This window comes from Ambystoma mexicanum, chromosome 8 (assembly GCF_040938575.1).
Source record: "Ambystoma mexicanum isolate Mex_15411 chromosome 8, UKY_AmexF1_1, whole genome shotgun sequence".
Taxonomy (NCBI): domain Eukaryota; kingdom Metazoa; phylum Chordata; class Amphibia; order Caudata; family Ambystomatidae; genus Ambystoma; species Ambystoma mexicanum.
In genome coordinates this window covers 1657638483-1657666066 of record NC_090929.1, presented here as the reverse complement: position 1 = coordinate 1657666066, position 27584 = coordinate 1657638483, and the positions used below count along the sequence as shown (strand labels likewise).

Here is a 27584-nt window from a genome sequence, read left to right as displayed (position 1 = left end):
CCCATCTTTTTCTTGACTTCCAAACAGACTGGTAATTGAAATAATCTACTAAGTAAGGGTATACTGTTTCCTTTTTAAAAATGGATATCTTTCTCGAGTTTATTTGTTTTTTTTTTTGTAATGGTTGCTGTCTTAAATTTCACAAACTACTTGTTTACCTGTTCAAGTTTTTGTTTTGCTTCTGTAATTAATGTTACTCAAAAATGCCCTTTCTTGTTCGGCCAGTGTATCTGCAATTTTTGTACTACATCTCTGGGCCATTGTTATCATCAGCGCTAATAAGTTCTGATTACATTTAGTGGCCCCTTGACTAAATGCAGTTTTATATTCTGAGTCCTCTAGGAAGAGGCAAGGAATGATTTTAACATGTAGCCCCTGAGGTATGATGCTTGATTTAAGGTATTCTTTGAGGACCTGGCTGTGTCATTTTGTGCTGAGGATAGACAGAAGCTGGGGCGATTTGGTGTGGGAGGTCTGGGCCAAGATTCATGAGGGCCCTGAACACCAAACAAGCAACTGCGAGGTTAACAGAGGAGAGCGGGAGGGATAGAGAAAGGACTTGAGGATCTTTTGGAATTTAAGAAAGTCCTGCTCAAGATGAAAAGGGAGGGGTAGGCTGTTCCAAAGAAGTGAGCCAGCCGAGGAAAGCGATTTCCCCCCCTGCCCTCTGTTTAGCAATGCGTTACACACAAGGAGTTGGTGTCAGAGGTGCGCAGAGGTCTAGAGGGGTAATATTTAGTAAAAAATCTGCAGATAGTGTGGTCCCGGCCCGAGACGGCCTTGTGGATGATAGATTTGAATTTAGTCCGTGAAGCAACCGGGAGCCAGGGAAGACTTTTTAGGGCAGGAGAGATGCAGTCCCTGGGCTTGAGGCCAAGCATAAGTCTGGCTGCCCTATTCTGGATTAGCTGGAGGGGTCGCAGAGTGGAAGAACGTAGATTCAGGAGGAGGCTATTGCAATAGTGAAGCCTAGAGAGAGAACGAGGGCTCGGGTAATATTGAGCTTCTGGGCGAAGGTGAGAAAAGTTAGAATTCCTTTGAGAAGGAAGAGCTGAAAGTGGGACTTCTTGGCAATGTTCGGAGTGTGAGGGAGGAAGGAGAGGAGTCGAAGATGACTGAGGTTTTTGCCTTCAGAAGAGGGAGCAAGGGGAGAAGGCCATGGAAGAAGGCCAAAGTGAAGGGAAGAAGTCTGGTGCAGGGGTCCCAATCGGAAGAATCTCTCTTTTGCTGGCATTGAGGCAGAGATCATTGGAAGTGCACCAGGCCTGGATGGCAGAAAGGCAGTCCGGGATGATGGAAGTTGCAAGAGTGTCTGTAGGAAGTTTGAGTTGTGTTGTCAGCATAACACTGGAAGTTGAGGAGTGCCAGCTGGGTAAGGTAGATGTTAAAGAGCTGTTGGGAAGGAACCAGGGTTCTCCAGCACCCCCAAGCACTTTAGAATTTGGCAAGACTGATAGGCGCTATAAGGGACTGGGGGGGGTAGGAGGGCACTGGGAAGGCTCTCGTGTAGATATAATCACATTCACAGACATGGGCAGGCACTGAAGAAGGACATGGGCAGACACTGAAGAAGGCAGTTATTGCTTAAATGTAAGGCGCAATTGACTATTAGCTGAATAGATTTGTATTGTTGGATCCTATGCATTTGTAAAAGTCTTAGTACAATAGATGCAAACTCCCCTTGCCGGAAAGAATGCAGCTTGTGCTCGTCACTGGAGCCAAGAGCTGGCAGCACACACAGTGACTCACCAGCTGTCTACTGTCCGGCAAGGGTCGATGCAGGGTAGGAATAGGGGATTTACATACTCATTGCACAAAATGCAGAAACAGGACATATGGGCCCAGATAAACATGAGTAGACGGAGTGAAATATGGAGAGAATGGCTGGAATATGTTTTTATACATAATATTCATAGGTAACAAAATGAAGGAAAGCATGAGCTACAGTGTATTCTTGCATAAGGTAGGGCAGATTTTTGCTATGCCATTTTTCCAGGTGATCTTTGAATGCAATCAAGTACCGAAAACTAAGATGGGGATCTTAATTCCTTTTTACAAACCAGGTCTGAGAGCATTGCCTGAAAATTACACCCATTGCTCTATTAGATCCTTTGGGGAAGCTATTTGCCGCACTGTTGCAAAAGAGATGAATCAACTGGATGAAATTTTCGAAGAGCGGAAACCCCTGATAAACGGGATTTGTTAAGGGGGTGGGGACGAATGTCAATCTGCTAATCCTTAATCTACTAAAGTTAGAAGCCATTAATATGAAGACCAAACTCTATGTGACATTCATAGACCTAAAACGGGCCTTTGACACTCTGGACTGAGAGACTCTATGGAATAAACTGCACCTATGCAATTGTTTAGAAGATCTAGTGGTAGCTCTTTATTCCAATACTTCAGTGAGAGTCTGGCTTTCAGCATGTGGATTGGCAACAGGGAGAATTAAGGCATCAAGAGGATTGAAACAGGGTTGTCCTCTCACCGCCACATTGTTTACCCTTTATATCTACGATATGGCAGAGCAAAAGAAGTCGGTGCGTTTCCTACCTTTATTGAATGCCACCCCTTTTGCGTGGATGATTTACGCAGATTACATCGTACTATTGGATAAAAACCCAATAGGCCCTCAGAGAAGGTTAGATAACTTTGCATCCTATATCAAAACTAATAACATGACGACTAACATCAAAACATTGCAGGTGATGGCAGTTGTCAGTAGCTCTACACTCTAACTGACTTATCCAAGTCCTATAAATACTTGGGAATCCACATCAATTCCAGCATTTGCGTACTAGACTGGTCTAACACTTCACGAGCTAAGACTCTTTCATTAGCTTGTCAAGCATTAATATTGCACACCATTTGGAAAATGTTCGATACGTCCTGTACAAACATTCTACAGACCGGTCATCCCTATTCTCAGCTATGGAGCTGAGACCATCTTAAATTTACCCTATTACATCTGGGACAAGCTGGAAGGTCTTTTCTGGTGAAAAGTGTTGGCATTACCAAACTCATTCCCGATACCTAGAATACGATTTTGAACTAGGTCTTCAGTCCATTAATTCTTTAATCTTATGGAAAACTTTGACCATTATCGTAAAACCTTAGCTGATGACATCCTGGCAATGAAAATATTAAGATCAAACTCTAGTATTGCAAACAACTCAAGGCTAAACAAATGGAGGATGAGATGTGTAGGCTGGTTTGACGCATTGGTAACTTCAGCTGACACTTTAATTCAAAATCCCATGGCACTTAAAAAGAAAATTCAGAATGCAGACTGGATTCAGACGAAGTATGAGAAAGCTGCCTTTTGGATGTCTAGAAACTACCCAGTGTAAGCTTGCAAATGAAATTAATAACCACTGTATCTTCAACTTTTTCCATCGAATTTCGTGATATATATATATTTTTTTAACAGTTTAGGCTGAATTTACTGCCCACTCGTGAACGGCTAGGCCAAATGAATCAGCTGGGAATGTTACCAAATTGCTGTCGTTTATGTAATGATAGACTGGTGGAAATGCTCCAACATATAATAATGCAATGTGAGGCTTTAACTCAAATACGATTTAAATACACAGAACGCCTCGCCCATGTAAACCCTGAGGAACGATGGAACGGCATACTATTGGATCAGGAGAAAACTGGGATTTTTGCAGTACTTTCAGTTTTGGCTGGAAATCTCCCTCTTAAATCCGATAACTAAATAGATTGAAATTAAGAAGAATTAATTTATTAATGCTGTGGTGTTTTGTTGTTTTATAAGTTTGATTAATTTAATTTTTAAAAGGGAAATGGAAAAAAGTTTGTAATAAACTACTTTCAATAAAAAAAAATAAGCTAGCAAAATGTAGAGCAGCATGCTCTGACAGAAACCGCTGACAATGAAGAAAGGAAAGCTTTGGAGCATCCCTTGTATAGAAGCAGGATGGATTGGGATGAAGCCATAGCCCGTATCCAGTGACGCCACTACAGCAAGATAGGCCTATATAACCTCCTGCCTGGGACCACTCTGGCAGGAAAGGAAAGGAACGGAACAGGGACAGGACAAGACAAGACACTTCAGGCAGCAGAGTCCTTTGCTACCATCCTCACTTTTGTAAGATTCAACTTGTTCTCCTTACAAGATAGACTTTTGGCCTTATTTCCATAGAGGGGTGTTCTTTATTCTGGTGTGAACATAATTAGGGTTACCCTTACAAGTGGTGGATGTTCCCAATGTGATCTCAGTTTTCCCCCGACCTTTGCGAAGACCCAGTCCTAGTCACCAGGATGGAGTCACGCCCATCTACATCGACCGGTCCCCCAAATAAAAAAAACTCATGTTTTTTCTGTGCGGTTTTAGTAGGAGCCATTTTTTAAAAAATCCTCTTTGCTCCCTGAAGTGGGGCGTGGCTCCAGAAAGAAAGACAGGCCAGTAGTGGTACTTCGTAACTGAGGAAACTCGAGTGAACATGCACATGTGAGTGTACTCTTGTAAGAGATAACAAGGGGACATCTATGTATGACAGTATGTTGATATGAGTAGGTGAAGTACGAGGTCAATAGATTGAATAGGACCTTTGGTGATGTGTTGGGGTCTAGATTAGATAGGATTTCAGGTGATGTGTTAAGGTATAGATTGATAGGAGGGGGGTTATGTATTGAAATTGTTGCATATTTCTGTTTTTCTACTTTTTATAATGGAAAAAGGAAACATCAGCGTATAAAGACTCTGAGGAAAGGGATCCTCAGCGAATAAAGACTGAGAAGTAAGTGATCCTCAGCCATAATAGGTTGAGAAGGTTGTTCCACACGTTATTCTCTTATGACGATAGAAGCAATGGTATCCTCAGTATATAAAAAAAAAAAGCTGGAAAGGTGGTACTACAAGGACATGAGGGGAAAACAAGTAGTGGCTCAGTATAAGGAATGTGCCTGGATTTTAGTCAATTTGGATTTTTTCACTTGCAGTCTTTTGTAGGAAGGAAGGAAGGAAGTGTGTGTGTGTGTGTGTGTGTGTGTGTGTGTGTGTGTGTGTCTGTGTGCGCGCGCGCGAAAACAAGGTGGGTGGGGGAAAGTGGGTTGATCTGTATTTTTGTGTAATGAGCAGCGTGCTCAGCATAGCAGTAAGGTCTAAGTGAAGCATTGGGGATGCGCGCAGCATTATGGGGGGAAAAAACCCCGATAAAACACATGCATAGGACCCTGTCACTGTATGGTTACAGGATAGATGCATTTCCTAAATAATGGGTATTGGAGACCAAGAAAGGGGGTGGATGGGATGTCCTGCTTCTGGCCAGAGCAAGGCTCCCAAAACAGAAACATGCTAGAAAAAATGTCCATCTTTTTAGCAGCAAAATAGAAGGGAAAACAATTACAAAAAAGAAAAGATTCAAGATCTCTGGCAATTATTCGAGGATATGCAACATCAGGAAGATAAAAAAGAGATCCAATGTAAGGGGATATATACCCTGTAACGCCTGAACTTGCAATAGGGTATACAAATCCAGTCTATATGCCTCCAGTGGTAGAGAGTGTCAACAGGATTGGCAACTGGGGGAGGGGGGACTTGAGAGCTTTTACACCGCCACCTCCATGTAAACCATTCACAAACGCTGACATGCCCATAGCATCAGTGTACTCGGGGTTCATAAGCAGATATAAACGAGTTAAGATCTGGAATCGGGAGAGTCTTGTTGCAACGTTCGTTCTTTAGAGCCAATTACAAATCACTAATTTACTGTGGATGCAAAGTTCATATGTTTCATCCTGGTGCACCTTCACTGGGTTTTCCATTGCAGCAATCCATGTCAACTTTGTAATATGCTCTGTCAAAATTTGTTCACAGGTTGCTTCCACTCGAGCCAGGAGCTCCTGCATTTCCTAGGAGGCCTTATGCCATGCAGCTGAGTGGTTTCTTGTCATCTGTTTATATATTTAAGTCCTTGAATCACGAGATATGGTTGTTGCAAGCATTTAATGTTTTTTGGTTTATCGTTCCATTGCAGGGGATATGGATCCATAAGCTCTAGTCGTACGCTATGTGCCTGGAAGGTGCCTTTGACCCTACATAGTGCAAGATGAACCAAGCACTGTGCCTCTATGAATGGTACTTCTTGCAGTACTAATACCTTGGGTGTTCCTGACGTGTGCGCAACTAGTGATCATACGCAACAGCTACCATTCACGGTTTCTCTCCCTACCGCACTCCTATCCATATACCAACTGTTGGTCATCTCAAAGTGTCGCACAGTTTCAATAGCACCAAGGCCTAGCCCATGGTAGGCGTCATACTTTGCCCTCTGTGTTTGCACTTTAAACGTTTTATGTGGTTTTGTTTTTGCTAACACTTTTAATTCTATCATCCTTTATGCTTATATTGCGAAAAAGATTCTTTTAAGGAAATTGGGAAAATGTTTTCTGATATCCTACTTGTGTACTTATTGGTCTGCTATAGCTGTTATTAGGCTCTTCACATTTACAGTACATAATTACAGTAATGTTGGTGATGTTTGTGTAAGCACTCCTCCCACCCCCTCTTTTACATGATCTCCCCATATAAAAGATGCTCCCCAATTGATTTCCAATATAAACGTTACAATGGTAAATAGTCCTCCTCTGAAATGCATGCCACACATAAATTAATGTGAACATCTAGGAACAATCTCATAGATAACATGTTTTCTAACATATACTGAAGTATCTGAAGCTGCTGGTTCCATCGTCTTCTCAACTAAAGGGGGAAAAAGAATGCACACAAGACAGAGAGGGGGAGAGGATGGAATCGAAAGGAAAGAAAAAGGGAGAGGGCGAATGAGGAAGAAAACAGAGATGCAGAGAAGGTTAAGTAGTATAAGGAATTTATGTTCGAATAGCTGTGCTTGTTCACCACTTAAAATAAGGTCCAGAAGAAACTGTACTATCTGGCTTTATATTTGGGGCTGAGGTAGATGGCCAGTGTCTCAGGCCCTTAAGGTGGTTGTGTAATGTGTGGGGTGCCCTGCAGATGTCTGAGGTGAATCCAGTACAGAGTACTATTACTTTCACAGCGAGGGGAGTTGAAAATATTACTTCATCGGGATGATGAAATCTGGGGTTATTCCATTTTCGAACAAAGCTCCTCACGTAAATAAGTTCTCCAGGCAGTAGTGGTTGGGAGGCGGGGAGTCTGTTGCTGTCTTGTCCCCCCCCCCCCCCCATGTCTCTGCTGTTTGTGGAACAGCCCTGTAGGGTCATGTCTGTGCAGAAACTCTGGCATGATCTGTTAGTGATGTGCTCTTGAATATTGGGCACAAACCAGTCCCCTTCTATATCAGCTGCATTGTGTTTCTGTGAGCTGTGGGACAGGTGGTGCAGTTGGTCAAAGACTATCGTGAACAGCACGTAAGGCATTACTGTTTTACCAGTGCACTCTTGCCTCCATAACAAGTCAGATTGCTTGCACCCTCTTTTTACCCATAGTTCCTTTTTTTCATTTGGTGCCCTGCCTTGTAATTCAATAAGCTGTGCAATAGGCACTGCTGTGTATGGGGTGTTCTGCTGATTATAGGTGTGGTCACTGGGAGATAAGCCACTATTTTGGCTGCTGCATCTGTGGTGGCGTTTGCCAAGGAAATTTCGTATGCGTTATTGGTGTGGGTGGCACACTCAATGACCGCCACTATAGAGGTATGGGACAATGCGGAGATCAATCTGTTTAGTAGTGCCGCATGTTGTACTGGGGATGCCCCTCTTTCCAATGCGACAGACCAGCATGCACTGTTGTACGCTGAGTTGGAATAAATGGTCACGTGGCACCCCTGTGACGTCCGCAGCGCTTCAATGAGCGCCATGAGCTCCGCTGCCTGGGCCTATAATGCAACGGAAATCTTTTCATAAGCAGTGTTTCATACTCTCTTGACTATAGGCGCACCACTGCAGTGCCCGTATGCCTCTGGCCTATGCCATGGTCCATTGTTGCTGATGCGTCAACAAAAATAACCTCCCCCTTCCTCCAATATGCCATCTCTTGCCTTGGGGATGTCCTCTTCCTCCCCTTCATATGTGACAGTCGTGCATTGCAAAGTCCTTCCACCGCACAATATGGATGTTTGGACTTGCGAGGATAAATTGACAGAACACCCCATCACGAAAGTGGAACTTTTCTTGTTCATGAACGCAGCTGCAGGGAGTGCCTGCTCGCGAACTATCCTCGCATCAATGAGTCTAGCGTGCCACTGTAGTAGGCTAATGGCTTCTGGCTTATCATAGTCTTTTTGGTTCAAGACTGCAGTCATAAATTGACCGTTGAAATTTGAGAATATGTATGATTTCTATGTGTAGTATGGGGTGGCGAGCTGTAGATATCACTTCCTTTAGATCATGAATTCTTTTTAATCATGTCTGCAGCATGTCCCCTCAACTTTGTTATTGCCTTTTTGTGCTTCCTTGGGGGCCAGCAGGAGCGGCCTGGTATATGCTGCATAGTCTAGAATTGCACAACCCTAAACATTTCTGCATGTCTTACACTGTAGTGGGTCAGGGTGGCACGCAGAGACGCTGCCCTGTCTGGTATGGTTCTTTTGCCATTTGCTGATATTAATTGGCCTAGATGCATCACTTCCTGCTGGCAGTACTGGAGTTTCGTCTTGTCAACCTTGTACCCCTTATGGCCTGTAGTTGCAGGAGTGTGATAGATTCCCTCCGACAGTACTGCTCACTGTCACTTCAGACAAGCAAATCGTCAATGTACTGGATGATCGTACTTGATACTTGAATGGTTCGTAAGTCAGCGTGCAATATTCTTTTAAAAATGTTTGGGCTCTCATAGTACCCCTGAGGCTGAGGAGAACCAGTATGTTCCTCATCCCGCCATGAGTTAATGCTGTGAGATACTGTGAATCTGGCTGCAAGGGTATCGAAAAGGTGTTTTTAGATCCACCACTGTGAAGTGGGTCACCTCCGTGGGGATACTATACAAAATGGTTCCAGGGTTAGGGACCACGGGAAATTCCTTCTGTAGCACATCGTTTAGGGGGTGTAAATCCTCCAATTTCCCTTGTTAACTTTTTGATGGGGTAGATAGCCATGTTCAGTGCTCCAGAGATTTTTAGGTGGGAGTATTTTACTCCCTGTTTTTAAACTTGGAGATTAAATGTGTTTATTTTTTAGGGTAAAAATTACTTTTCTCGCAAGAGAGTAAAATGTAAGTGACATCCAGCCGACGTGTGCAAAAACTGTACGGCAATCATTACCATGCAGCAGCTTTCTACATTGTGACAGAAAAATAATGAAAGGTGTATTCTAAGGTCTGGCCATTTGATCACTCCTGAATATATTTAAATGTTGAAAACACAAAAACCTAGTTAATTACATAGTAAAGCGAGTATGAATTGTATTGTGTTTTGAGGTTTGAAAGCAGAATTGTCTTTTGATGTTTAATGAAAGTCCTTGTTTCATGGAGCTATTACTACCTAATGGAATGCCAATGTTACGATAGAACAGTTCAGAGGCAAGAACAGAACCATGCAGAGTGGCAAGGACTCATGCTAAATTCAATATCTAATCTCATGGGAAAATGGTTATTTATATAGCGCTTTTGGCACAGCACTGTACATGTAACATATTTATCACAAATGTCCCCAAACAGAAGTCCGTACTCCTTTATCGACCTTGAAGGGATGAAAGGCTGAGTTGGCCTTGCTGGGATTCGAACCTGCAACCTACAGATCACAAACGGATCGCTGCAACTAGTGCTCAACCGGCTGAGCTATCTTATTGGCTAACATCCTTCAGAGGTCGGTTAAATGAGTATCGACTGAGGTATAATAATCAGTTACTAGATGTTGGGCGAACCATGCATGAATCGCTACATAAAGTTAAATACCTGTCTGGATTATCACAGGGACAGGTTTCGCTGAGTTTATATTTCAATTACAAATGTTACTTTCATTTGTTTTTGAACGGCGCTTACTTACTGTAGCGTCGGGTTTTGGATGTTTTAATTGTAGTCCTGAAGATTCGAGAGGCTACACCATCTGTGATTGGTGTAATGACAATCACTCACCCTTGAACGACTCTGCTGCCAATGACCATTTGCAGTAATGTACCCCATTACTGCAAGGTTGAATGGATGTAAACTAGACTGTGCATAGTCATCATTTTACACACTGTTATTAGAGTGAGTTTGTTTATTGATTTATAATGCGCGCCAGACCCTAAGGTAACCGGGCGCAGCAGAACAAAAATATGCGAAACTTAAAATGTTACAAAAATCTGCGCATTACAATGTTACAAATTTACAATAGTACATAGATATCAACTTTACATAATTACAATGATACGTTATGGTCAAAAGGTTAATAGCAATTAATATACAGGATACAGAGATATATACAGTTAGTCTAAGGTACGGAAGGAACTAACGGTGACTACAGGTTTTTAGTGTTGATGTAAATTAAACTAAGTAGAAAAACAATCTGCCTCTGCATGATTATGCACACAGAACAGGGACTCTGAAAAATACAATTGTGCAATACTGGTTTGATTTCGGTGGGGAAAACAACATAATTTGTTACAAAATAGGAATTTTCAATTGCAACTTAGTTTTCCATCTTAATTTTACAATCCTAAAATGATAGGAAAATAGATGCAGTGCTTCTGTTTGCTCCATTCCTTTTGTCACAGTGAGCCGTTTTTTTTTTTTTTTTTTTTTTTTTTTTTTTATGAAACACTTCAGAGAAATGCAATTGTGTTTCACAGGCGTGCAGTTTCACAGGCTTGCAATCCAAAGCTTTCAATTAAATCCATGTAGATAAAAAATCAAAAAAAGCCTACTGGTTTCTGTCAAGTAGCCTGACCTTTGCACTGCCCGCTGCTCTAAACCTGTGTGTAAATGTACACAGGAAAATAATAAAGCTGTTGAATTTACATGATTTTCATGGGTAAAAAGGCCTGGTACGCACCTTATCTGGAGGCCCGGCCGTGTTACACTGTGATGTGGATGGCACTATTATGCCTTGATCAAGCAGGGCCTGTATCATATGCCTAATTCCTTCCTCTGCTTCTCTTGATAGTGGGTACTGTTTCACCCAGGATAGCATTGTTCCTACTTTCAATGTTGTGTACTGGGGTCACTTCCTACAAGAGCCTGACATGGTGTGGATTGGTGGTCCATAACCACTCAGGTACATACTTTGGGGGCAGGGGCCACAGCGGCCATCAGGGAACATTGCATTTTTCGATACTTCACAATGATTTCGCAGGGGATGCAAATCTCTAGTATTACCTCCCCATCACCTTCATTATTTTCAAACAATTCTACATCTGTCACCTCCTTCAGAGGTACAGTAGGGTAAATACAAAGTACTGTGCGCCACTCACACCCATCGCGGTATGTCTCTAGTTCGACCACTCTTTGCTGAAGACAACCCTTGCAGGTCTAGAGGCAATATTGTGCTTGCTGCCAACTCTGGGATACCACAGGGCGAAAGTTACAATCTGGCGGTGTCCCGACCCTCGGTCAAAACCCCCTCTGGCAAACCCATTGGCCAGGTGGAGTCAGGACTCTGGCCTCTAGAGCCTGGCATCCTCTTCAAAAGCCCTCATGGGGCCAGGCCTGGCGCCTGTGGCGCCAGGCTCATACACCATGAAAAACAATGTGCTTGGGAACTACTTTATTGTATTGTCGCCAACATGGAGGCATCCACATAGCTTGGTTCCTGAAAACCAAGCTATGCGGTCTAGTGTTTTGGGTGTGGTAGCCTAGGGACTACTTTACCTGGACTATTTTGTTGGGGCTATTTAAACCACACCCGAGCAAGACAACACGCTTCGTGTTACTTTGCAGCTTGCAACGTGACGCTCACTGTGTCCAGCTATTCCCTCGAGCCTCAGAGAAGTAGAACCTGCAAGGAGACGAAAGGAACATCATTAGCAGCAGCATCTTTCCTGCAGTCTTCATCTTTAAACTCTCGCAGCTGCTGAGAAAAGCTTCCTCAAATCTGCATGCCTTCCTGACAGAACGACCTGCAAAAGGAAGATAGAGGCAACATTAAAGAAAGCAGTAGACATTTGCAAATTACGAACTGCTCAAAAGGCTTACCTGGCTGATCGCCTCTCGGCTGGCACCACTCCGGACATTCCACTCACGCTGAAGAACACCGCGACCTACAAGGAAGGAAAACACAGGTTAGCAAAGGCAAGACTTTGCAGCGCTGCGCATAGCGCTTACTTACCGCATCATAGCGCTCTTAATGCGCCATCATTTACCAGCAGGGCTCAACCAAGCCAGTTCGCTGCGCTGAAGCTCTGCATACCTAAGGGAGAAAAGAGACATTTTAAACAAAGAAAGGCATGCAGGATAGAAGCAAAACTAAAGAACAGCAATAAGACCTACCTGAACAATACCAAACGGGCCGGCGTCGGTGAAGTAACTGGACTGCACTCGCCCATGAAAGACAATGCGCCCCTGCAAAGAAGGCAGGACAGGGAGCACACCTAATTCTACCACAAGGTGAGGAGAGGGCGCCAGAGGGACTGATATCATACAGGGTTGGAGGGAGGATACCTACCCTAGTCGGTCAGTCGTGAACAGTCCTCCGGTATTTTCAGGCAGAACCTTCCCGGCAGACCACATCAGGGCAAAGCTGAGAAGCATACCAGCGAGAAACGCGGCTGGGTGGCATCCCTGTGGATACCAGGTGAGTTTAACAGTAAGCCTTCCAACAGCTCCTGGCAATTTGTGGCACTGCCTCCACAAGTACTGTATTTCAGTATATAAACATATCTGGGTCCACGGGCATCCCACTGACCACTGCCTTCCCTGCCATTGCATGTTTTACTTCCATAGCTCTTACTGCGAACATCCCTGGCGTGGCACAAACAATACTGTCATTTGTGAATGCGATCGTCCTGTTCAACAGGTTGACGGGAGAGCTTTCAGAATACAATAAGTGAGCACCCACCAACTTCCTTCCCACCTTTTACATCCAGATCTTCAGTATATGGAACTGTAGAAATAGTCCCTCTGAAGCCCTGCATGTCAAGAGTTTTGCCCAATAGAGGGAAGTCCCTCTCACTGATGCATGATTTCGCTGCAACTGAGTCAACCATAAAAGTGAATTGCTTGTTTCCTCTCTGCCCCCACCAAAGCTTCCTCTTCAGGGTTGAAGATAATTGACCGGACCGGACAGGAAAGGGCTCTTTGGGCTGTCCTGATCAGGGTATGTGTTTATCCCAGCAAACAAAGTGCTTCACCCCCACTATTTCTGCGCCTCAAAAGGGGGAGACTACCATTTGGTGCTCCTTTGAACGGGTTGTTCCACCTCCCTTTTGAAAGGTGTGCTCAGGTGTGTGTTGTTGTACTGTCTGATGCTGTTGTGCTGGGGGACCAGGTATCTGCAGGGATGACTGGGTGTAGGCCTGGTGTATCACATAGGGTATGGAAGTCATTCTGGGTGTCGGCCCTTGTTGGGGTGTCACTGGGATGATGGGCCATATCCCTGGCCTGCTCCTGCAGTCTCTTGAAAAATGTGAAGGCCCCATTCCTCCTAAACGCCCTCCCCATGCTCCTCAAAACCCACCTCTTCCTCGCTGCTGTCTTGTTGCCACAGTGGGCCAGGGTACTGTGGACCCCTGCCCCACTGTCCTTGCCCTCCTTCTGACCAAACCACAGCTATTCTTGTGTTTGCGAACTCTTGGTCACTTCCTGCCACTTCTGACTGCACTGGCATAGTCACTGACACTTCCCCAGCAATGTTAGCTTATTTGTTTTGTACTGGTTTAGCTTCCTCTGCTTGCCCCCTCTGGGCTGTTTCCTTGTTGCGCTCTTTTATCATTTACAATGGTGTAGTTTAATGCTCTGTATTTCGGCCCACCCCTGCACCTCGATGCCCACATTTTTTTCTATTGCTTTTTGCACCTCTTTTGGAAGGCCCTTTTTAATGATAAAGTAGAAAAAGGGTATTGATCGGTCCCACGAGTTACCAGTCTCTGCTCTCAACTTTAAGAATAAACTGTGTGGTCTTCGTCATCGCCCATAGTGCATTGCATTATTGATTGCAGGTCAGGTGTGTCGGGGAACATTCGCTGCAGCACGTCCCATATCTGTGCCCGAATCTTGTTAAACGATGCTCCAGCATGTGCTTAGTTCCCCAAATTCACTCCCGGGTAACCTGCCTTTACCGACACATCTCCAGTCTGGTCTCCAATAGTCGCTACCAATAAGCTTTTCATGTCGCCGACTTTCAGGGGAACCCCGGCTGCCTCTTTCTCTAATGCGTAAATCCACTTGCCTGCACCTGCATTGAGGGGCGGGAGTTAATCAAATTATTTGTATCCATTTGTGCCCATGGCACATACTGCGGACTGCCGGGCCCCTTATGTATAAGGGGCATCTGCATCTTTGCCCTACCCCCATCAGCCCTTTTTCCACTTCCTTTTTCCTTGCTGTTGCCATCCGGCCAAACCTGCTCCTTAACCTACCAACCCACAAAATTTCCACATGGGGAGTTTATTCTGGCACTTGCTCTGCCTCCTCTTCCTCCCCATCCTCCAGCTCATCAAATGTACTCCTCCCGTCTTTCCTCTGCGAGATCCTAAATTCTCGTAGCCTAAGCTGTGAGCTCGCTCCCCTCTCCTTCCTTCTCTATATGCATGTTCTTTATTGCTGCGCTATCTATTCTAAACAGTCTCCTGTCTTCGACTCTCTAATCCTTGCTCTGCTGGTTTGTCGATTTTCACTTCACCCTATGCTGCCCGTAATCTGGTTAATTCTGTTTGTGCTGATGCCAGCGCCACTTCTAGGTCTCTTTTATTGACATCAGCTTGTGCTGGGACAGCCAGAGGGGACGCATATGGGGGTGGTGGGGCTGTCGCGGTGGTGGAGTGGTGGACACATGTCTGGTAGTATAACCTACTGTGGGGCGGGCTGTCAATGGGTATATTCCCCTGCATTACGCTAGTGCCCTGCCCTCCTTTCCTGAACAGTCGCCCCTGCTATAATTTTGTGTTTCACCCTTCCTCCAGTATCTTCGGTATCATCGAACATTTTCCAAAGGTATAATATTTCTTTCCTCTTTTGCAACTGTTTCCCCTTGTATTGGCTGTCAAAATTATGGACGTGTTCCAAAATACCCTTATTATGGGAGCCCTGCCCTGGCCATGAGCAAGGCATCCCCCCCCCCCCCTCCTCTGGTCTCCACTGCCCATTGCTTGTGATACTTCTAGACTCTGTCACAATATAGTCTCAGGGCCTTCTATATTTACTCTACGGATGTTTCTCCTCCCATTATAAGGGTCCTTGGGCTCTACTGCCCTTGAGCCTTTGCTAGTGCCCCGTACATGCTGCCGCTGCACGTCAAAAATGTTAGTCCTTCATACCCTCCCTACAGTCAAAAAAATCAAAACTACCTCCCCCCCCCCCTTTCTCCACACTGAAAACCCCCTACACCTTACACACTGCCCCTCCTCGGTCCTCCCCCCAACAAAACAAGCTAAAATAACCATCTAAAATAAAAACTGCTAATCTTCCTGAGCCCGCTAATTATGCATAGATCCTACTTTCCTTTTTCCTCCGTTACACAATATAAGTGGTACCACCTTCTCTCCTCACTCTGGAAGGCTCCTTAACACTCTCCCTAATATTAATATTCTCCTTAAAAAGTTAATACTACTAAAAAATACAACAAACCATATCCACTCCCCACCAGCAAATCTCACTTTCTACACACTCGCAACTTCACTTTCCCATAATACCCATGCACTACTTCTTGCCACTACTCACGTGTGCATGTTCACCCAAACTCCTGACACGGGGTTGCCAATAACACCAGCCTGCAATCACCTCGGAGCCGCGCATGGATAACAAGTGTTTATTTCCACACAAAAAGGAAAAGTGCCAAAAACAAAAATGATGCAACAGAACGTTCTGTCAGAAATTGTACAAGCAGGAGACACATTGTTGTAGATTACATCATTGTCTGCGTACATGGTCGGCCTGCTCCATGGGGGATGCCAGGCCATTAGTCCCAGCCCAATCCGTCCATCTTCCATCAGGTGGGTTCGGCTGGGCTCATCGTCTCAAGGGAACCAAGGCCAAAGAAACAATCTACATTTATAAATAATGCTACTCTATCATTATACGGTGTACCTGGTAGGCTCGAAGACTGGCAAAGGGGGAGTCTCGAGGTCACTTTAACCCATGCACACTTCACTCATTCCCGATTGTCATCCGCTCCCATGGCTTCCACCCTCGCTTCTGAACTAAAATGTATCCCTCCCTGTACCTCACATTACAAACCATGTCATTATGAAATGAAGGTGGGACAACCATACTCTCAGATCTTTTATAGTCGATTAGTGTGTGGTCTGGGGAGTAACTAGTATCTTGGAATTCAGGGTCTCGGGACTTGGGCAGTTGTAGGGCTATAACTCGCAGTTGGCTGGGTCGGAGGCCTGCTTCGGCCTGTTTTGTGATAACCCGTACACCAAGGCGCCTAGCACTGTCTCGTGGCCTTGCAGGGCATATTCCTTTCAACGCAAACATATTGGCAACAATCCTCGAACAAAGAAGGGTTTCTGTGGAAGTCGGTGGCATGGGCCTCTCCTCAATTCTTGGGCATAACCAGATTTACCCTTCAGGCCCGCAGCCTGTGTCTAACACACTGAATGATGAATGACTGTGAAGGCCCTGTGCTTTAGCTATGATTACTAATCTGTACAAAAATTTATTTATTTATTTATTTATTTATTTGCATTTATAAAGCGCACAGAACTGCCCTGGGGCATCGTGGCGCTGTTACAGCAGACTTAGTCATGAACACAAGCATAGGAATGTGTTTACAGATGTAACCGAGTTACATAGTACATTTCACATTGGTAATAAACATTGAGCTTAAAGGTTATGCTATGCTGTGGATACAATGCAAGCATGAGAGTGAATGTGGCAGACTTTAGCGGAATAGGAGGGTTTTGAGGTTTTTACGGAAGGTATGGTATGATTTTTCGTTCCTTAGTGAGGTAGGTAGGGAGTTCCAGTTTTTTGGTGCGAGGTGTTGGAAGCTGGTTCCTCCCGCCCTGGATCTTTGAAAAACGGCGTTAGCTTGGTTGCACGCACTATGTCTAAATGTCTAAATCACCTTGAACACTATGATTGTGAAGGGAATTTTAGGACCCCCTTTTCTATTGTTCATTCAACGGGGCTCATCTCACTGTAAAAAGGGCCTAGGGCGTAGGATGGGCTTGCCCACTTCCCAGCAATAGTGGGATGATCTTTATGGGCCTGGGACAGAAGCAGACTATCTATTGTGTTAAGTCGGACTCAGGAAGTGTATAATAAGTCTGTGATTGTCAAGGTTTCTTTATTCCCACAAGAAAATGGCCTAACCTTTCCCTATGACTAAGGAGATCTTTGCCCTAGCCATTTTCAGAAAATAATAAAAGGTGCTTGTCAGGGTGCCTTACAGTGAAAATCAGTCCTCTGGCGTAACCCTACTGCAACCTAAGTCTGCCCGTATTACTAAAAGGAAAGGAATAAAACAAATTCTATCAGAACAGGTCTGTGAATAGGTTTCCGATCCCCTTGATCTTGGATGGTGTCTGACTCCCGCCTACTTGTCCCTGTAGTGTTTTTCCATCTACACCGTCCAAAAGTTCCTTCGAACAACAATGTCTTTCTACTTTGCTTTCTTCCAAACCATGTGCTTGGGTTTACATTCCCAAGTTTCAACTCTTTTCTTTGTCTTGGGCTTTGCTTCCTTGCGCTCCACCATAGGCTGTTGGACATCTCACCCCCACATGGGGTATTGTTATCCCCTCCCTTCCTGGGTTGTAGTTCTCACCTGCTCTTGGGGCGTAGGGGCTTCGACCCCCCCCCCACCCCCTGCCCTACTTGGGCCTCTTTCTGGCTTTCCCCCCGGCTTGGGCCTTTTATCCTCGCTTTCCCCCCGGCTTGGGCCTTTTGTCCTCACTTTCCCCCCGACTTGGGCCTTTTGTCCTCGCTTTCCCCCCGACTTGGGCCTTTTGTCCTCGCTTTCCCCCCGACTTGGGCCTTTTGTCCTCGCTTTCCCCCCCGACTTGGGCCTTTTGTCCTCGCTTTCCCCCCCGACTTGGGCCTTTTGTCCTCGCTTTCCCCCCGACTTGGGCCTTTTGTCCTCGCTTTCCCCCCCGACTTGGGCCTTTTGTCCTCGCTTTCCCCCCCGACTTGGGCCTTTTGTCCTCGCTTTCCCCCCGACTTGGGCCTTTTGTCCTCGCTTTCCCCCCGACTTGGGCCTTTTGTCCTCGCTTTCCCCCCGGCTTGGGCCTTTTGTCCTCGCTTTCCCCCCGGCTTGGGCCTTTTGTCCTCGCTTTCCCCCCGGCTTGGGCCTTTTGTCCTCGCTTTCCCCCGCCCTCTTCTGCGCTTTCCCCCCGCCTTTGGGCACTTTTTCTCCCCCCTCCCCTGCTGGTTTGGGGGCACTTTTTCTCCCCCCCCCCCCTCCCCTGCTGGTTTGGGGGCACTTTTTCTCCCCCCCCCCCTCCCCTGCTGGTTTGGGGGCACTTTTTCTCCCCCCTCCCCTGCTGGTTTGGGGGCACTTTTTCTCCCAGACTAAACAATCTGCATAGGGGAAAGCAGCGTTGTGTGGGTCCCGGAACTCCTCGGCTCTGCACCCCCAGCGGGACTTCTTCCTTCCTCCTCTCGTTTTCTCACTAGTCCTTTCAATGCCTGTGTGTAGCGAGATTGGACAGCCTCCTTGCTTCTGAGAGTCAGACATAGTTGTTCCTATAAAGCACTCAGAAATCGAAGCAGGCATGTCTAAAGGAACTTGCATAGTACTGTCTTAATTCCCATATACCCAACCTATAAATGGACATTCTCGGATAAGAGGATGAATAGAAACCCTCTTTAGGGACTTCTGGCCTTCATATGAGGGGCCACCCCCAGCGAGATCCCTCTTGCCATGTCCCCCAGCGGGATGTTCAGTGTAGCGGCCTCACCACCCTGGTCTCAAAGGGGTGGCTCCTTAGGGAGAAGGAACACATTTCCTGCATTTGTCACACTGTGCACATCACGTTTCGTTTGGTAGTGCTCTGTTCACTCGCATTTGTGTAGTGCATGCTTGTGACTGGTTGCTTGCAGAAGTTGGGTGCGTGATTGTAAGAGTGTTTTAGTTTTGTGGCCATTTAAGATGTAATGGGTGAGGCCCAGAACTGTGCTTCTGTTGTGCTACTGCCTTCTGTTGCTCCATCTACGGCGTACCTTTTGAGAGGGAGTGTTGCTTGCTGATTTGGTGGATGGTATGCTCATATGTACCCCTTGGGGGAATATCTGGATTTATTGAATGTTTTTGTTTGCTGCTGTCATGATCCGTTGGCTAGGGGTGGCCGTTTCCACACTTAATTAAAGTAGGGTGCCACAATGATCAAAAGCTTGATTTTGTCCGGTTATTGTGAGTGGGCACTCTTGTAGGTTTGCACTCAGTATTAGGCTGTTTTTTCTTGAAGCAGTATTTCGTGGGCTTGTGCTTGGGAAGCAGTATTATGGCACTTGTTGGGGCAGGATTGTAGGAGCTTGTGATGGAGACCGTGTTGGGATTCTAGGGGTAGTTTTGTTGGTATCTGGAAGTAGATCATGCTTTGCTTGGTTGACACTAAAAGGACCTTCACTCGAGGCCCACAAGGAGAGGTGATTGTGGAGGTTTAATGTTTTGATACATTTTTGGAGGGCTCACTTTGAGTAGTATAGTGACTAGGTGTTCCCTTGTTTTCTTGGCCAAACTAGCTTTAAGAATGAACCGGTTGTCGTCTTTAGGGAACCTCAGCCGAGCCCCTACACTTATTTGAATTGTTCCAGTAAAAGTATTCTTTTAGAAGAAAAACGAGCAAAATGCATCTGAAAGAAGTCACTAAATTATCTCACACTTAGTCTAATGTCTTGAGTTTGTTTTTGAGCTTTCGCTTTATGAAATAAGTTCTTCAAACTTCCAGCCTGTTCTATTGTTTCATCTACTCATTGTCTAACAGAGAATGCTAAGGGCTCGAAAATGTCTGTTCATCTGACTTTGAAATGAGTTACATTATCTTTGTTTTTACACCCTGAAATGGACAAACCCACCGTGCACGTTTTGTGGTTCTTTGAAAACGGGGATTACATGGTCTGGGTGGTGATTGGTGCATTTCACTCAGCGAGGCCATAATATTGGTAGAAGGGTACTAGACAAAACCACTTACCTTACCATTGTCATTAAGAATGTCTGCCTTTATTAGAAATATGTCGACTTCACCTGTAGACAACAATTTCTCTGGGGATGGGTAACGGTCCTAGAATTAATTTTCACCCTGTTTCTCTTTTAGTGATGAACGTCATAACACTTGAGGATTATAAAAGCACCTATTGGCCAAAATTGGACAGTGCGATTGAGCAGCTCCTGACCCAGAGTCCCGGCGACTACATTCCCATCTCCTACGAGCAGATCTACAGGTGAGACGATAGCCTGGCTGCACACTGCTATATCATAGCAAAGGTGCTCATACAGTTGCAACATTGCTGATGGTGTGGGATAAGTAGTGATTCTGCTTGGCACATTGTGTTCCTTCTGTTGAAAGCCAACCTCATATTCACAGGGTCGAGAAGGAAGGGCACATCATGAACCTTTGCTGATGCACGTTCATCTTTTGAGTCTAGTGAACCAAAAGTAGCTACAGAGGAAATGGGAAGGTAATCTAAGCTAAGACGAGAAGCCATTTTAGTTTAATGGCAAAGTAAAAGTTTGCAATCTCAGTTTATTCATTTAAATTCTTATTGGTCTTGTTTGTAATGTTGTGTTGATTTATACTGCGGACCCATACCACCCAAGGCCACTGTCCAGGTGCTCACGTGGCTCTGCAAGAAAGAGGACGGGGTTGGTTAGTGAGTGAAGAATGATCTGATAGATCCAGGAGAAACTGGTGTCTGTGTTGGCTTTTAGACAGTAGGTTGCATGCACTGGCTTGTTCTATCCGTATGGGTAAAGTTCAATGCCTGGGATGTTTCTATGTGACTGTTTGTTAGGGTGTATTTGTGTTTTGTGTCTTGATTGGCAGGTCTTAAAGGTTGGGCGCACTCGCTTGTTGTGTCTGTATGGGTAAGGTGCAGTGTCTGGGTTTGTTGTGTGTTGCTTGTGTTGGGCATGTGTTCGGGTATAGGTTGGCTAGCCCAGTGGGCGTGTTTAGTGTTTGGATGGTGTGTTTGAGGAAGTTGTGATGCATGGCTAAACTTCACAATTCACATGTGACACATTATAAAATTCAGAATTCTATCTGGGTGTGGCGCATGGTTAAACTTCATCTGGCCAGAGGGTTAACTCCTAAATTGGAGTCACAGCAGTAAATCCAAAACGGCGAGATTTGCGATATCTGGATCGAGGGAGAACGCCGACGTCTGGGACACAACCGTAAATAAAACCACCTAAAGGTTGGTACACAGCAGTGATAGAAATAATATTTACTAACTAGCTAATTTTGGTATGCTATGTTATGTAGGTAAGAAGATTGGCAGGGCTTTTTGGGATACAGTGATTGCTGTACTCCCCACCCGACCACACTTATCTTATCAGTTGCTGCTGGTTGACGGCTGACTACTGGCTTACCAGGCGAACATGGGAAAACACGTACTGGAGCTGCTTCTTCGGGAGCTGCCCTTTGCTTTGGGGCCCTTAGCCAAGGGCTTCCCGGCCAGGGGCTGCCCTGGGGGACACTTAAGAAGCACCTCCCTCTGAGGAGGACCCAATCGGGGAAAGGGCAGGAAGCAGGGCAGGGGGCAGGAAAGAGGGCAGGGCAGAGGTCGCCTAAGAGGGCCAGGTATGGTAAAGGCCTGGAAGGTGAAAAAAGGAGGCAGAAAGTGTCGAATACCGAGACAGAGGCATGGAAAGATGACAAAAGGAGGATGAAAGGAGAGTGAAGGGCAGACAAATGGCAGCAAGTATCACATTGAAGGCACAGGGCACAGAGAGCGAGAATGAGGATACTCGCCTTGCAGGGGGCCAAATGCACAAAAAGCCTAAAATAATACATTACAGGGGTCGGGCAGCACAGGTTTACAAGTTCACCTGCAAAGGCATTCGAGCTAAAGTCGGCATCTCTCAAACAGAAGGCACCCAATTCTGTCTCTCTGTGTGTTTTATCAATGTAGATTGCATGCATGGAAGGAAATGATTACTACTTGAACTTTCTTGAAAGGCTAGCGAGAAAATGACGGCAAAAAAAGAACACTGAGGCCAGCTTGAACTTCAGACCGAATTCCTGGGTCTCACAACTGGGCAATTTTCCCATGAGTGCCTCCTGATGTCCAGTTTTAGCAGTAATGACCGACTTGCTCCATTTGTGATCAATGGAGCAAGTACTCCCTATAAGGGGGCTCTACCATATGATTTCAAGCTGTTGACAGGGAATGCCTTGAGTCTTCTGTAGCAATAACTGGCAATTGACAAAGCTATTGGGTTTATGGAATTAGTGTGCCTTGTTGCAGAGCATCATGGATGGGCCTTTACCACTAGCAAAGGGGTCTCTGTCGGGCCGGGTGTCCAGAGTATAGACCGATACTACACTGTCTGTTCTCTTGTCCCCTCTGCTTCTGACCAAATAGCATCTTTTTAAAGGGCTGGCAGAAAGAAAGGAAACCGTTTGACCTATATGCATGGGCCTGCACATACTTGGGCTTGGAGGCTTCTACATAAAGGTCCCTTAGGTTCTGGGGCATCTATATAAGGTTTAGCCCCCCCCTCCCCCAGGGGACATAATTCAAGTTGCAAGCCATTGTTGCTCTGGCTTTAACCATAAAGCGATGGAACAATAGTTTGCCTGGACCTGCTATGTGGGGCATCTAGGAAATTGGCGACCCCTGAAAATATTTTTTTATATCCTTTTATTTTTACCCACATGCTTTTTGGCCTACGAAATAGTATATTTCTATGCAATGGTGTGGACTTCTAATATTTGGCAGCCTCTGTGTTAATTGTACTTGTGTACTAAACCGCTGATCAGAGCCCGATCTGTATCACTCAGCATCACTACCCAGAAGGAGTGTAGTTAGCCTAAGCCCGTGAAGCACTTCCTTATAGATTTATTTTCTCTCTGACTCTCACACCAGTGAGACTCTGAAAATCAATCTGAACACTAGGCGTGTGAGGTGTATTTGTATTTATTACATTTTTATATAGTGCTTTACAAGAGGACAATAGTAAATACAAAAAGCATTGAAAACCTGTGAATTAACAGAAAGCAATACGTGCAACAATTTACAACAGATTACTTGAACACTGCGGTGTAACATGAGTGTTGTAAGGCTATAGTAAGAGAAGGATTAAGGAGTAAGGACAGGTGGTAGGGCCGAGATGAGAGCGGTAGCAGATGATGTCAGGGTGGGGAATGGAGGAGATAGGATATTAGAGGGGTGCGGAAAGAAGGATAGGAGGAGAAAGATGGATAGGGAGAGGGAGACGATTCCAGTGGAAAGGGGCAAGTAGTTGGAAAGGGTGAAGGAGGAGAAGTGAGTAGGAAATGTTCGGCGGAGAGGGCGAGAGGGGGTATGGACAGAAAGGAGGGAGGAAAGGTAGGGTGGAGCAAGACCATGGAGGGATTTGAAGACGAGACCGAGGAAATTAAATTTGAGCTGGGATTGAAAGGGGAGCCAACCTAAGGAGGAGAGAGAAGAGGAGATGGACTTGTAGGGAGAGAGAAGAAAGATGCCTTTATGCTGTATGGCAAAAGTTAGAAATTGGCAATAGTCCTTGTTCAAGAGTCTCGCAATTTACAGGGTGGACTGTTTCCATGCTCCTGTGGTTAGCCCAGCAGGCTATTCTTCTTTTTTTCATTTATTTATTATTTTTTTTTTTTTGAATTGCTGATAAAATTTGAAGACCCTGTAGAGTAACTTTATGGTCAGTTTGGAGCATTGCAGAGCAGTCAATGTAGTGCTCAGTCATTTGTTGATGCAAACAGTGTCAAGCAGCCTAAAATCTCCCACAAGACACCGGTGAGTAGCAGTACAGTAGATGGGAGTAGCAGTACAGTAGATGGAGATAATTTCTGTTTGAGACCTCCTGCCGCTGTTTTCCCAACATGTTACACCTCTCGCCCACTGTTCCCAGCATGACCCGTGTTTTGTCTGGTTTCTCTCCTTCTTTGGGCCTCTCCTGGCTTGAAGAAATGTATAGTTCATCTCTGCTGCATTGCCGATTGACTCAAGTGAAAACCTTATGCCTGTATAGAAGATAACCATGAAATAATCGTTCACATGCCCCTGAAGCAGACGCGTGTACAAGTCCTTCCACCTTTATTGTTCACAAATGTTCTGCCATCCAGCTTATGCTAAAAGATGTTGCCACATCCAAAAGCTTGGGTTCCCCCATTACCCATTGTAACCTCTTTGCCAGTGCACGCATTTTCTTCCCCTGTCCCACATGCATTGATATTTTTCTCATGTGCATCACAGGCTGTGGTGATCATGGGATGTGTGATGATACTTCCCAGAAACCTGGTCTGGGACCCTTTCATGTGGCCAGGTAATGGCAGACACATCCTGATACAGACCATCGGGGTGGTGTACTGCGGGAGGATCACATGGGGGAGGGGGAATGGACCAGGAAGACTGGGAAACCCCTCTGTTAAACTTCCCTGTGACCCCACCTCTCTATTTGCAAAATCGAGGGGACTATATGGCCCATAATTTCATGAGTGCTGGGACGAGGAAGAGGGCTGAAGAGGCATGTGACTGCAATAGTCGGGCAATTAAACCCAACAGCCCACACCTGAAGGAACCTGGGGGGCATAAAAGGCCCTCTCGGGTGCAGACAAGCAGAGGAAGAGAAGGAAGGAGAGGTCGCAGAGGAAGGAGCTGGATCTGCGCTGTAATGCAAGCTGTAGCAGACAGAGAAAAACCCAAAACTGGCAAACCAAGCGGGAGAACAAGAGGGATGCTGGAATGTGGAGACAGCAGATTTCACCTGCTTGTTCTGAGCGGGCCGTGTTCTCTCAAACTGTGTAGTGCAGAGGCTATGCAGCGGAAGGCATGCACAAGTGATGTCTTTCTCCATGTGAGCCTGATTTCTGTGGTTGCCGTGCATCGAACGTGTTGGAGACTGAGGCGATAAGCAGTTGCCAAGGCGCACGTCTCAGGAGTGAGAGTGGCTCCATAAGCGTGTGGCTAGACCACCGACACCTTGAGGGAAGAAGGGTTTGAGTCCCCAAGAAGCCAGAAGCAGTAGAAGCTGCGGCAGAAGTCTGGGAAGCAGAGAGAGCAAGTGTTAAAGAAGTTGGTGAGTGAAGCCTGGCGTTGTTACCTTGCATGAGCATTGCCAATATCCAGTTACTTATTCAATCGTGTGTGATTTTAAAGCGGGCTGAATTTATTTGTTGAAGTTCTAATGTATGTATATAAGGAGAGTCCTTTTACTTGCATGGAAAGCTAATGCTGCTTAAACCCACTGTTAAATCCTTTAAGACTATCTACCGAATGTGGTCGCGTGTCACTTAAGAGGAGTAAATGCTGCGAAGACCATTACCGAAAACCTAATCCTGATAAAACAATTGTCAAAGTCTTTATCTTGTGAAAAATACATCAGAGTGGTCACGTGTACCTAATTATGATTCCCAAAGGAAGATGCAACTCTATCCTTTACTTTTTCAAGGGAATACAATTCAACACAAGTCTTTAACATTTGAAAACTACATCTGTGTGTGCCTAATTGTCATATCCAACGAAAGACTGAACTCTGTTCTTTACTCAAACACGGCATACTTTTTCATATATAAGAAATTAAAGTGCATCTCCTATTGAAGAGAATAAGTATTGTCCAAGCTAAGAGCCTCCCTATATTAAAAGAGAAGTTGGCCTTTCTCCGAGTTAAGAAGCAATATAACGGCTAGTGTGAAGTTAATGACGGGTCAGCTGGCCTGAGATACTCATGTGCAAGCATTACCTGAAGCTAAAAGTGGCACCAAGGCATCTGGATGATTACGGGTTGAGCAAGTTGGTGAAGGGGAACTAGCTGATTATAAAGACTACTGAAGTTGATACAACCTGTAGTGCCAAGACTGTGGAAGTCATAGAGAAGTGAGTCTTAAAGGCACACCCAGTTTGTTGTTGTGCGAGACCGACAAGAGAGGCAAAGAGGCTCCCCCTTTTGACGAGAGTGTCTTGCCTACTTAAAGTTGAAGTACTTCAAGTGGAACTTGTCTAAGCCTACCTAGAAGTACAAATAACTGAAGATGTTGTACTCCACATCACTGAAGCTGTGGTGGTATATCTGGTTGTCGCTGGATGCAATGTTGTAGCAGGCAAGTGATGTACTATGAGACAAAGGTGACTGCCCTCTTGGTGAATTATGTCGAAGTGAAGTTGTTGAAGTGGAAGCAGCAGCACTGAGAAGTCATCCTGACAAATATACCACTGTGAATTAGTAACCGGCGAGGGTCAATCGGCTTGTAAAGAGCAAGCTCATTGGCCCTCGGCCAGGCCTTACCCGCCCGCCAAGGCTTGGTGCACCACCACGCCCCGGGGTTCTTTCCGTGAATGGCTGCCATGATAAGTGAGATGGGACTACTTGTAGTCCCTTCGCTCACTCCATGGCGGTAATTTCTTTTGGAGTTCTTTTTTAAAAGCTTGGTTTTAATGGCCATCATACAAAGGGACAAGGGACTAAATGTAGTCCCTTCTCCCCGATCCCTGATGAGTCAAACGGTTGCAGTGCTGTTTCTCGACTTGAGAAAAATTGCAATTAGTACTCTGGTACGATATGCTGGGGTACTAATGGCAATATGATCTGAGGAGGGGGGTCCATTACCGGTCATTAAAGCCCTTTAACTATGATCCCAGGGGCATTAAACTACCAGTAATGGGCTCCCCTTATTGGGTCATATTGACTAATTCTAAAACTCTAACTAATTAAATACTAACTGTTAACCAAGAACTGTATATCACTGATAGTTGGGGATATTGCATTTCCTTTGAGCTTTGGCATATCTCCTTGAAGAAGTGACAATCATTGTGGTTGGGATTACCATTGGTGCTGATTGATGGAAGTTGAAAATGGATATTTCCCCAAAGAGAAGAGACTTGCCATTATTGAAGTTTGGTTAACAAACCTTACTGTCAATTTGAAGCCTCAAGAACTGATGACACTTCTTTCTTTGGTTGAACATTACTAGAGGGAACCTTGAATCCTGGGGAAGGGAATGCACTCAGAACATCAGAAGGTTATTGACAACTTGTGGATGTTGTATGTTAGGCTGTATTGTTATATTTTCTTTGTTTTTGTTGCTTAGTGCGAGTGCACCCGTGTAGAGTCTTATGATAGTGTTCCTTTTTCTCGGGAGAGGCGTAGGATCAGGTCCCTATCCTGATAATTGAGTAAGCGTGCTATGATTGTTTGCGGCGGCGCCCCCGGTTTGGGCCGGGGGGTTGAAGGGGTGAGGGATCTGTGGGACCTCTTGATGAGGAATTGTTGGGAGAACTGAGCTTCCGGAAGCATAGTTAATGTTAAAGGATATTTGTACTGCGCACTATCACCACCGGAGTGGTCCCCTCGTGTTCTAGCAGCTCTGAAAAAAAAAAAGGAAGGGTTGGGGGGGGGGGGGGGGGTGGAGTTTGTGGGGATCAG

The 27584-nt window shown here is 45.4% G+C and overlaps 1 protein-coding gene across 3 annotated transcripts in view; it reads left to right on the top strand.

Annotated features, from left to right (window-relative positions):
* The window catches only part of CACUL1 (CDK2 associated cullin domain 1), a 598839-nt gene that overhangs the window by 131010 nt on the left and 440245 nt on the right, over positions 1-27584 (top strand). For 2 of the 3 annotated variants that reach the window (XM_069611925.1, XM_069611923.1), the window contains exon 2: positions 20302-20428. In XM_069611925.1, coding sequence (XP_069468026.1) covers positions 20304-20428 — 125 coding nt within the window. In that variant the 5' untranslated portion in view covers positions 20302-20303. Of the gene's footprint in view, positions 1-6140; positions 6276-20301; positions 20429-27584 lie in introns of those variants that run through there. The other variant, XM_069611924.1, reaches the window with a different exon arrangement.